The sequence below is a fragment of the Neolamprologus brichardi genome, chromosome 20 (assembly GCF_056152115.1).
Source record: "Neolamprologus brichardi isolate AB-2024 chromosome 20, ASM5615211v1, whole genome shotgun sequence".
NCBI classification, from domain to species: Eukaryota; Metazoa; Chordata; class Actinopteri; order Cichliformes; family Cichlidae; genus Neolamprologus; species Neolamprologus brichardi.
This window is the reverse complement of record NC_142123.1, coordinates 33598850-33611147: the sequence shown is the minus strand read 5'-3', so window position 1 is coordinate 33611147 and position 12298 is coordinate 33598850. Positions and strand designations below refer to the sequence as shown.

Here is a 12298-nt window from a genome sequence, read left to right as displayed (position 1 = left end):
AGCGAGTGAAACAAAGGACAGACCAACAAAATACAGAGAACGAGAGAGAGAGAGAGGAGCAGAGGGGAGAGAAAACGTTGAATGGATGCTTCAGCTGACACTTCCTTTGACCAATCACAGCAAATGTTTCCCTCCTCCTGCATCCAGCCACTGTGATTGGCCAGCAGGAGCCGAGCTGCAGAGAGAGAGAGAAGAACACAGAGAGAAAGGGAAGAAACAGTCAGATGAAGACAGCTCTGCTCTTTACATGTACCGCTCTCTCTCTCTCTCTTCCATTCATTCTCTGTCTCGCTCGTCCCGCTGTGTGCTGCTCCTGCTGCAGTTTGCTCGCCCATGATTATTTCTCATTCCTGAGGAGAGAGGGGTTTAATGCGATGGACCTGCTTCCCACCGACTGCTGCTGCTGCTGTTTACACCGCAGCATCATGGGAGCTGTAGTTTCCTCAGCAGCACAGGAGGACAGCTGATTAGCCAGGGATTGTGGGTTTTCAGAGTTTGGAGATGTGAGCTGGTGGGCGGACGAGGCTCAACAAACTCTGTCTCTCTCTCTCTCTTTCTTTCTATTCTCTCGCCGTCTTTCGTTCTCATGCTTTTGAACCCTCTTCTGCCCTTTTCCTTCCTCTCCTCTGCAGTTTCTTTCGTCTGATCTCTCCATCTTATTCCTTTTCTTTTCCTGTCATACTCACCATTTCCCCACCATTTTCTCCTCTCTGCTCCTCCTAACTCTGACCTGTCCGAGGGCAAAGGCAGAATGGGTTGCCGTCTCACTCGGACCAAGGTGAGTGAGCTTCTGCAGGTGTGTTTTGGGTCTGAGAGAGAGAGAGAGAGTGATAAACAAAGAGGGGGGTGAGAAAGAGAGAGGAACGAGGAGGAGGAGGAGGAGGAGGAGGAGGGTAAATGAGATGTGATGGCTGCTGGGATGACCTGCTCTCTGTTATATCACTGTGGAGATGTAGACACACACCTTTACTGTATGCACACACACACACACACTCCTGCTCACACGCACATGTACACAAATCCCTAACCCAGATATTACGAATGAACCCAGACAATAGCTGAGAGAGAAGCTCTGATGACTGAAGGCTAAAGGCTGTTTGTGTGTGTGTGTGTGTGTGTGTGTGTGTGTGTGTGTGTGTTTCTGTAAAGGATGAGGAGGCAGAAAGAAAAGCAGTGAGTGAGAAACAGTGTTGGGAGCTGCACACATGACCAGGACTCATAAAGTATTCACATCCCTTCACTTTACACTCACATCAATGAGTCACAGTGTTTCTTGCTTCTGTTATTATTAATAATATTATGTAAAAATCAAACATCCTATTTGCCATTTAAAAGTATTCTAAAACTAATTTAGTCTTTTATAGAAGCTTCTCTAGCAGCAGTGGTAGTTTCCAGTATTTTGGGTAAACCTCTAAGAAGTGTATCTCGCAGAACCTCAGAACCTTAGTATGAAAAATGATTTCTGTGTCTAAGAACTGAGGCTACTGTAGATGTGCCTTGTAGTCTCTCTAATGGTCAGCAGGAGGTGAAGCCCGTGGCTGCAAAAACACTTCTCTGAAGATCTCCAAAAGTTGATTCTGTTCATCTGTTCGTAGCGTTTTGTGGGAGAAACGTTTCGTCATCATCCAGGCGACGTCTTCAGTCTCAGCTGACTGCAGGTTTCAATCTTATAAACATACATTTGCATAATGACTGAAACCAGCCCACTGAAGGTTTGACCTCCCAGCCCGTTGTTCCTTCAGTTCCTTCAGAAACGTTTCTCCCACAAAACGCTTCGTCCAATGAACAGAATCAACTTTTGGAGATTTGCTTTCCTGGATGATTGAGATGCATCAGGACACTTCTCTGAAGACTTTATTCTTTAATTGCCAGTTTTAAGTCTTTGTGAATTCAGGACCACTGTGGAATCAAAAGTTTAATAAATCAGGGGAATGTCAATGGTCAAGCTTAACCTTTAACTTAATACTAAGTTTGACAGCAGGACTGTTAACTGTGGCTACGTAAACCTTTAAAATGCTGCCTGTGCTGGCTGCACTGATGCTCTGGGTTTAAAGTCTGAACCTGTGACGCTGCAGCTGAAGGCACTCCAGTGTTGTCTGGTTGGTTTGCTCCAGGTCTCTGTGTTTGTGCTGCTGAGACGCACCCCTGCAGCATGATGATGCCTCCACCGTGCTCAGCTGCACCAGTGGGTTCACTGAGTGATGATCAGTGCCTGGGAGTTTGTCTCATCAAATCAACAAATCTCTTTGCACTTTGTCAAACTCCAAGCAGGCTGTCACGAGTGTTTTACCCACAGTGGCTTCAGTCTCACTGCTGTGCTGAAGCAAAGGCCTGATTTGCAGAGATCAGCTGAGGTCACGTCCAGCAGGTTATCTCATCTCTGCAGAGATGCTTTGTTCTTTTCATCCCGATAAATAAGTTATATTTACACATGCATTGGTATGAATGTGTGCTTCACTTAAAGCCATCATGGTGGTGTTTACATGAGAACAATTAATTGGAGGTTTGTAAAACCAGGGAGAAACAAGTGTAACCTTTTCAGAGTCGTTTGTGTGCCTGCAGACTGTTTGGTGGTGTTTTCATTGTAATAACTTGATTAACAAAATTAATTTGAGGTCTTGTATTTGTCAGCAGCGCGTTCAGACAGAGAAGTTGTGGTTGGATTAACTTCAAACAGCCTCATCAGGCACTTCATGCAGGGGTCAAATACAGCTTCAGAGAGCTGTTGGTCTGATGTCTGCTGGAGATGAAGACCTGACTCTCCAAGGCTAATCTTTGATTTAATCTGCGAGCCCAGAAAACCGTTTGAGCTGGTTGCACTTCCAGAATCTAGACGTGCGCTGAAGTGCTGTGAATGTTTCAGTAAGAGATCTTCTCTTAATCCTGACGATGTAAGAATGTGCACGAGACACCCAGACTACTCAGTTCAGACGGTTATTTTTCACAAGCCTGAGGGGCCACAGAGAGTAAGTAATTAAAACCCAATCTCATTTGCATGAGATCAAATCGGAGCAAATGTTCCTGCGTAAAAGGAGCCATGAAGCCTACACAGGAGAAAGGGAACCGGGGGACTGCGGCTCAGGTCTCAAGCTTTGCTTTGCTTGTTTTTTACTCGCAGTTTGATGAAGTTTAAGAAGACGTTCACAGTGTTTACCTGTAGAAAAACTATGTTAAGTGGTGCAATTTGTATAAAAATGTGATGCTGACGGGTCTTGATCAACTGTCCATATGTGAGACGTTGGGAGTGAGCACAGATGCATCCCAATTTTAGCAGCACGAAACTAGAGATGAAGATTAAGGAGGGTTAGAAAAGGAATCCAAGCAACAGGCCTGCACTGAATCACGCAATCATGATCGTGATTGTGCGCCATTATTTACAAGATAAAGATCATGTTGCATCAAATATGAAGTGAAAGTAGAAGTTTAGACCATGCACTCATCATCTGTCGATCTACAAATACACCTGCGCACCTAAAGCATCTGTTTTATTATCACACAGCGTTTGGTTTTGAAATCTTCTTTCGAACAGTCTGTAACTGTAGATTTGGATTTTCGCTGTTTTCTTCCTCCCATCTGCGTAACTTTGTGCTGAACATTGGGTCGGGGGGCGGGGGGGGGGGGGGGGGGGGGTGTCAAGATCTCTGTCTAAATAAATAAATAAATCTGGGTAAATTCCCAGATGATTAAACATGCAACTATTCTGCTGGTAATAACTGAAATGAGTAAAGAAAATCAACAGCCTATTTATGCAAGATAATTCATCATTTTATTGGTTGGGTCTGATTATTGGGGGGTCATAGCCCCCCTAACCCTCCTGGAAATTACGCCCATGTTTCCTCCATGTGACAAAAACAAATCAAGTTTGTCATCTGACTTACTGAAGCAGTGAAGGATGAGTCATCCAGCGTTTATGTTCTTGTCTCCATCAGAATTCTGCACAAAACCTTAAACCATCATTCCAGACAAATGGAGGATTTATTTTATTTCATTTTGCAGAAAAATAAATATTTAATCTTATGTTAATTAACCCCATAATTTCCCTAATTAGTGTTGAGCTCGTTGGCAGCGATCTGAATATAGGTCAGCATGTTTTTCCTTCTTTATGTGCCTCTAATAAACTCACAGATATGGAGCATCTTATCCGACTCTACAAAGATCTTTTTCTTTTCTTAAACCAAAACCTGCCAACCGCAACTTCCGTTGGTGACTACTGTATAAGAGGGAAAAAGAAAATCACTCTCTTAAAAGCTTTCAACGATCTATTATCCACGTAAAGCCTGAATAGCACAAGGACACATTATGAAGAGGCTCCAGCTCTACAGATCAGCCGTCACTGGGAGTTTTTATTGGAAAGTGTTCCCGTTCGTCTTGGTGACTGAGCACTCCTCCTTCCTGCTCGCTGCCTGTTGTAGCAAGAAGCCACATCTCAGTAATTGCTGTCAGCGAGTTAGCCGTGTTTTCATTTAGCACCACATCTCCTGGCTGAACGGCTCAATGATCAAAAGGCTCGCCTTCATGCGGAGCTGAACAATCTGCAGCATGAATGTTTTCTGGCTCCTGTTCATCTCAGAACTCTGGAACATACGATTATCTGGGAACGCATGTCGGAGAGGGTTTTCTCCTCGATGCGCTGACGCTGTGGTGCATGTAAACAAACACCTTATCAGATGATGCGCAGCACACACAGACACACACACAGAGTTCAGAGACCAGTGGATCTCTGACAGAGTAAAACAGGCAGAGACAAACAGAGGAGGGAGGTCACAACTCAAGCTGATGCCTGCTGAGGTGACCTGATCAGTGCACTTCATGAACACGTGTTTACAGACAGTCACTACATATCAGTCTACACCAGACTTTAAATAGAGACCAGAGAGGAAAACATGAGTTGTTGTAATAAGGAGACCGGTGCCTCTTTCATTAGCCCGCTTGGAGTAAGAATCAAACCTCCAGTAAGGGGAATTAAAAGTAATCTGTTAGAGACAACAATCAGACGAGCCTGTGTGAGCAGGCACGTGGCGACAGTGGGAAGGAAAAACTCCCTTTTAACAGGAAGAAACCTCGGGCAGAAGCAGGCTCAGGGAGGGGCGGGGCCATCTGCTCAGGGAGGGGCGAGGCCATCTGCTCAGGGAGGGGCGGGGCCATCTGCTGCGACCGGTTGGGGTGAGAGGAAGTAGACAAGACAAAAGACACACTGTAGAAGAGAGACAGAGATTAATAGCAACCAATGATTGAATGCAGAGAGGTCTATAAACACATAGTGAGTGAAGGATGTAGTGACAGGTATATGAGTTTTTTAATACATTCTTTAAAGTTTTATTTCAACCAGACTCTAAACTTTGTTGAACACTCCAAAGAATAACTCTTTGAATGAACTTAAAATAATTGTGGGAAGGATTTCCACTTTAAGAAATAGCTTTCCAATAGTATTAAGTGCTTTTGTTGGACTAACGTAATTGCACGGTTTGCATCAACTCAATCAACTGCAGTGAATAAGCTCATTATTAATTAAGTTAGAATAACAGAATGACATAATGCTAAATTAAACTATTTGATCATGTGAAAATCTTTTCCATGACTTTAAGGTCATTAAGATAAGATGGGGCCTGATTATTTAAGACCTTGTATGTGAGGAGCAGGATTTTGAATTCTGGATTTAACAGGAAGCCAAAACAGGAGAAATCTGCTCTCTCTTTCTAGTCCCTGTCAGGACTCTTGCTGCAGCATTTTGGATTAGCTGAAGGCTTTTCAATGAGTTTTTTGGACATCCTGATAATAATGAATTGCAATCGTCCAGCCTGGAAGTAATAAATGCATGAACTAGTTTTTCAGCGTCACTCTGAGACAGGATATTTCTAACTTTAGAGATGTTGCACAAATGGAAGAAAGCAGTCTTACATATTTGTTTAATATGTGCGTTGAAGGACATGTCCTGGTCAAAAATAACTCCAAGGTTCCTCACAGTGTTACTGGAGGCCAAGGTAATGCCATCCAGAGTAAGAATCTGGTTAGATACCATATTTCTAAGCTTTTCAGGGCCGAGTACAATAACCTCAGTTTGATCTGAATTAAGAAGCAGAAAGTTAGCGGCCATCCAGGTCTTTATGTCTTTAAGACATTCCTGCAGTTTAACTCATTGGTGTGTGTTATCTGGCTTCATGGACAGATAGAGCTGGGTGTCATCTGCATAGCAGTGTAAATGTATGCTATGTCTTCTAATGATGCTGCCTAAGGGAAGCATGAATAATGTAAACAGAATTGGTCCTAGCACTGAACCCTGTGGAACTCCATAATTAACCTCAGTGTGTGACGAGGACTCTTTACCTTTAATAATAAAATATTGTGGTCAACAGTATCAAACACTGCACTAAGTTCTAGCAGGACAGGGCAAGCGTTAGTTACGCTGGTCCCTACTTAAAAAGGTGAAACTGTATGTTGGATTTTTTCTGATTCATGAAATATTTTATATATATATATGAATTTATGTGCAAAATTACATCTGCTGATATTTCCCTACAAATGTATTCATTCAACCACTTAAATTAATACTCTATGGCCTTGGTAACATGACCAACTCCTTGACATGTATTTGTCGACAATAAGGCATTCATTTCTTTATAATGTGGGCTATGTAGTTTATTGCTAGTCTGATATCATGTTTTTATGTAATAGATCATTCTCAGGTCCCAGTTTAACTCATCCAACTTAATGACACATTAAGTTTTGTGCTATTTAGTTAAACATACACAATAAATTGTAGTTTTCAACAGATCAGTAAACAGCTTTGATATAGCACTATATTTGCTGGACAGTATATTTAATAATAATGGACTGCATTTATATAGCGCTTTACAATTCCACTATTCATTCACTCTCACTCTCACACACTGGTGGAGGTATATTTGCTGGACAGTATATTTAATAATTATTAACTGTGCTCATTATTTGGCCAGTTTTCAGCCTCTTCTTAAAGGTTTACAGTTTCAGCCAACATGTTTCACAGCATTTTCGTTGAATGTGAACTGATAATGTTTCTGGTTTTTCCTTCAACTTTGATTCTACGAGTTGTATAACTGAACAAAATGATGCTGCACTGCACCGACAGTTTTATCATCAACCTAAAGAATTGCAAACTATTATAATCCATGCACCAACCTACATTGTAGACTCCTCCACTGCAGCCTTGCACCACACTACAGTATTTGAGGAGTAGCTCCAGTACTGGAAGAAGAAGGGATTTCCTCTCACTGTGCCTGATCAAACAGGCCCACATTTAGAGATTTTTGAACAGCAGGAAACTATCCCCCAATGATACCGGTAATGTCATGCCTTAGTTATGCCCAATGAGAGCCACATTTTTGATGCTGTTTTAGTATCTCCCTCCATGTAGTCTGAGGATTTCTGAGTTTCTGAGCTGATCACCAAAATGACAGTCCAGACCAACATCATTACACACTTTTGCAACTTTCATCAGTTGTCTATATCCTTTCATTAGTTACATCTTATACATATCACTAGGATATTTTTACAACTGCCATGAAATTTACCTTCATCATCAGCTAAAGCCAGAATCTGTTCAGGCGTGGGCCAAAACTCGTGGTCAGCAATTTCATTTTTTCTGAGTTTAGTTGGAGGAAATTAATTTTTGACCTTGCAAAGGAAGTCCTTAAGACAACTTGGCATACCACGGTCAGATGGCCTGATAGTGACATTGATATATCTGTAAGTAATTAACCATGCATCTCACTTACATGCTCTATGAGGATATATAAGGAGAACAAGCCTGGGCCTGAAACTGACCCCTGTGGAACATCTGACAGGCTAATAAGATTTAAACGATGAGAAAACAGTAGCAGATAATTCAAATCGAATGCTTTAGTCTGTCCATAAAAATCCGTATCAATCAGCAAAAAATCCAATCAAAAGAGCCAACAAGAGGTGATTACTGTCCTTAACTCATGCAGTCTCACGGCCCCTATAGATCCCTGGTTGGACCCATCCAAAAATCTTTTGTCTTGTGTGCACAGTAGTTATTTTTTCCTAAATAGATTTTCCGTCAATAACTACACTACTCCAGGGAGATGAAGAGATTGACAAGAGTACTTTGAGGCTAGGCGTGCAGGAAAGAGAGAGGTGGCAAAGGAAAAGGCTTAGTAGCTGTGTCAGCCGGTGATCAGCTGATCGCCAGCTGATCACGGGGCCGGGTTTAAAAGGGAGACGCCACCCACCTGTTCGCCGCTCAGACATCGTTCTCCTCATGTCAGAAGCTCCAACTCTTTGCCGACGTCAGTGTCCTTCTGATTCAGCAACCGTGAGTGTTTTTCCTCTCGATTCTTTTTCTGTAACGCCAGTCCGAAGCCACGCTTCGTGCACTGACCGTTACTAGATTAACTGCGTGTCTGTTCCTACCCATCGCTAGCCTTCCCCGCGTTTGGGTCTAACCAGCACGCCACACAGGCACGCCGAATTACCGTGCGTAGTCCGCCCGTTCGTGACAGGATGTCTGAGCCTCGAATAGACCCAGCGGAATTCGAACGGCTGAAAGCCGAAGTGATATATCTTCGCGGTGTGGTAGATCGGATGAGCACGAAGATGGAGTCCCTCACCGAGAATCTCCTCCAGCTGTCCACTTCCGTCACCAAGCTGCAACGCCAGCCAGCGCCGGTGAGCGCGGAGCCCCGGATCGGACTACCAGATAAGTGGAATGGAGTCGATGGCCGGCCTGATGGGTTGCTTGCCACTTTAGACATGCTGTTTGAATGTCAGCCCACTAAATATGCCACCGCCCGTGCAAAAGTGGCAATGCTGACTTCTCTCTTGTCTGGTCAGGCTCAGGAATGGGCCGCGGCCCTCTACAACAACAAATCTGCAGCTTGCAATGATTATGCCCTGTTCGTGGAGGAATTAAAAAAGACGTTTGTCCCCCCTAGCAGTGAAGTGGAAGTGGAGTCACAGCTGCTTCATTTACGCCAAGGCAGTCGACCTGTCTGTCACTTTGCTTCCCAATTCCGTACCCTGGCCGCTAAGCTGAAGTGGGGTGACGCCTCTCTACGCTCCATTTTTCTGGAGGGACTGGCTGGTTACATCCGAGACGAGATGACCGGCCGTGAGGCCCCCAAAACTTTGGATGAGGCCGTGGACCTCGCTCTGAAGATCGACCAACGAGTGATGTCGCGGCCTCGCCACACCCCCCGGGCCTTCAACCCCTTCCAGCCTCAGAGGGCCACGTCTTCACAGTCTCCTCCCCCCTCTGAAGGAGCTGCTGCTAGCTCACGCAGCGCATCCAGCGAGGAGCCCATGCAGCTGGGTGGACTCCCTAAGGGAGAGAGAGAGAGACGCTGGCGAGAGGGCCTCTGCGCCTACTGTGGATCAGCTCGACACCGCCGTCCCCAGTGCCCGCTACGTCCGGGAAACGACGACGCCAGGTAGGCTGCAGGGGAGCCCCACCTGGCCCTTCACACTCCTCTGGCCCCTCTCGTTTTCTGTTACCAGTAACATTCCACCTGAAACACCGCCAGTTCTCCTCTGAAGCCCTCCTGGACACCGGAGCCGCTGAGAACTTCATCGACCAAACACTAGCCTCCCGACTACGCATTCCGTTAACTCCTGTCGATCGATTTCTCCCGGTGACCTCAGTCGATGGGCGACCCCTCCAACCCTACCCGATCCAGTTCCAGACCCAGCCGGTTCACATGTCTATTGGGGATCATCAGGAGGAGATCCGGTTCCTTGTAGTCTCGGCCACTACCTCTCCTCTCATCCTTGGATACCCCTGGTTCCGTCAACACGACCCCCACATCTCCTGGTCTTCCTGCCAGGTCCTGGATTGGGGTCCCCAGTGTCCGCGCCGCTGCCTTCTCTCTCGGACCAATAAGGACCCGGAGTCAGAAGAGGCCTCACCCCCGGAGCCCACTGATCTGGATAAGGTCCCTCCGGCTTACCATGACCTGTCTGAGGTCTTCAGTAAGAGGCGAGCCTCTACTCTACCGCCTCATCGCTCCTACGACATGACCATTGAGCTCCTCCCGGGAGCGGTCCCTCCTCGTGGTCGCCTGTTCTCTCTGTCTCCCGCAGAGAATAAGGCCATGGAGGAGTACGTCGCTGAGGCTCTCCAACAGGGGTTTATTCGCCCTTCTACTTCTCCTGCTGCTGCTGGATTCTTCTTCGTCAAAAAGAAAGATGGCGGGCTCCGCCCCTGTATAGACTATCGGGGCTTGAATAAAGTCACCGTCAAGAACCGCCATCCCCTTCCTCTGCTATCCACCGCCCTCGATTCCCTCTCCCAGGCCTGCGTCTTCACCAAACTGGACCTACGCAGCGCCTACAATTTGGTGCGCATCAGGGAAGGGGATGAATGGAAGACGGCCTTCATCACCCCTCACGGGCACTGGGAGTACCTGGTGATGCCCTTCGGCCTCTGCAATAGCCCTGCTGTCTTCCAACATCTAATCAACGACGTCTTGCGGGATATGCTAGGCCGGTGGGTGTTTGCTTATCTGGATGACATCTTGATCTACTCCCGCACCGAAGTGGACCATGCTCGCCATGTGAGGGCCGTGCTGAGCAGGCTGCTCGAGTACCAGCTGTTCTGCAAACTGGAGAAGTGTGCTTTTCATCAGCGGTCCACCTCCTTCCTAGGCTTCACCATCTCCTCTGATGGCCTGACCATGGACCCGCAAAAACTCCAAGCCGTGACCCAGTGGCCTCAGCCCTCCAGCCTTAAGCAGCTACAGAGCTTCCTGGGCTTTGCCAATTTCTATCGGCGTTTTATTCGGAATTTCAGCACCGTTGTCGCCCCACTGACATCCCTCACCAAACCAGCTAACCTGCCTAAGCCCTTCTGCCTCCCCCCAGGCGCAGAACGGGCATTCCGCGACCTCATCCACCGGTTCACCACGGCCCCCGTCCTGCTCCACCCTGATCCTGCCAGAGACTTCGTGGTGGAGGTGGACGCCTCCGATGTCGGCGCTGGCGCCGTCCTCTCTCAACATGGTCCGGATGGAAAACTTCACCCATGCTGCTATTTCTCGAGGAAGTTCTCGCCCACGCAGCAACGGTACGGAGTCGGGGACCGAGAACTCCTGGCCATCAAGTGGGCCTTAGAAGAGTGGCGGCATTGGCTCCTGGGGACGAAAGACCCGTTTCTGATCTGGACTGATCACCAGAACCTAATCCATATTCGGTCTGCCAAGCAGCTCAACCCAAGGCAGGCCCGTTGGGCCCTGTTCTTTGAGCCTTACAATTTCCACCTCGCCTACCGCCCTGGTTCCAAGAACGCTAAGGCAGACGCTCTCTCCAGACAGTTCGCCCAGGACGGCCTCACGTCAGACCCTGGACCTATCCTACCTTCTCAGTGCTTCGCTGCCCCCCTTCGGTGGCCCCTGGAGGACTCTATCCGGGATGCCCTGACCGCCGAACCGCCTCCGCCTGACACCCCTGCTGGGAGGCTCTACGTACCTTCCCGGTGCCGTCAGGAGGCCTTGCTCTGGGCTCACTCCTCCCCGCTCTCTGGCCACCCGGGGCCGGACAGGACCCTGCAACTCCTCCGTCGTGCCTTCTGGTGGTCCTCCATGGCCCGGGACGTCCGTGAATTCGTTTCCGCCTGTGACACCTGTGCTCGGGCCAAGTCCTCCACTCAGCCTCCCACTGGCGACCTTCACCCTCTCCCTGTGCCGAGACGTCCCTGGTCCCATGTCGGCCTTGACTTTGTCACCGGCCTCCCATCCGTGGGCGGTCTTGACACCATCCTCACCTTTGTAGACCGGTTTTCGAAGGCAGTGCACCTGGTCGCCCTGGCTGGTCTCCCTTCTGCCAAACGGACGGCCGAGCTCTTCTTGGACCATGTCGTCCGGCTTCACGGGTTCCCCAAGGACATCGTCTCCGACCGGGGGCCCCAGTTCACCGCCAGGTTCTGGAAAGCCTTTTGCCGCCTGATTGGAGCCTCTCCCAGCCTCTCGTCCGGCTATCACCCGCAGACCAATGGGCAGGTTGAACGGACCAACCAACAGCTGGGGCGCTTCTTGAGGTGCTTCGTCTCTGCCCAACCGTCGCTTTGGCCTCGTTACCTGCTGTGGGCTGAGCTGTCACATAACCTCCACGTCTCTTCTGCCACCGGTCTCTCGCCCTTTGAAACCTGTTATGGTTTCCATCCTCCTATCTTCGGCCATCAGGAGGTGGAGGTCGACGTTCCTGCTGCTGAACAGATGGTCCGCCGCTGTCGTCAGGCCTGGATCAAGGCGCGGGCGGCCATTACCCGAGCCAACGCTCTGTACGCCAGGCAGCATCGTCGCCGCCATCG

The 12298-nt window shown here is 47.9% G+C and overlaps 1 protein-coding gene across 1 annotated transcript in view; it reads left to right on the top strand.

Annotated features, from left to right (window-relative positions):
* The first annotated feature begins 204 nt into the window (after positions 1-204).
* The window catches only part of LOC102793716 (uncharacterized), a 31615-nt gene continuing 19521 nt past the window's right edge, over positions 205-12298 (top strand). The window contains exon 1 of the mRNA XM_087833817.1: positions 205-778. Coding sequence (XP_087689943.1) covers positions 752-778 — 27 coding nt within the window. The 5' untranslated portion in view covers positions 205-751. The remainder of the gene's footprint in view (positions 779-12298) is intronic.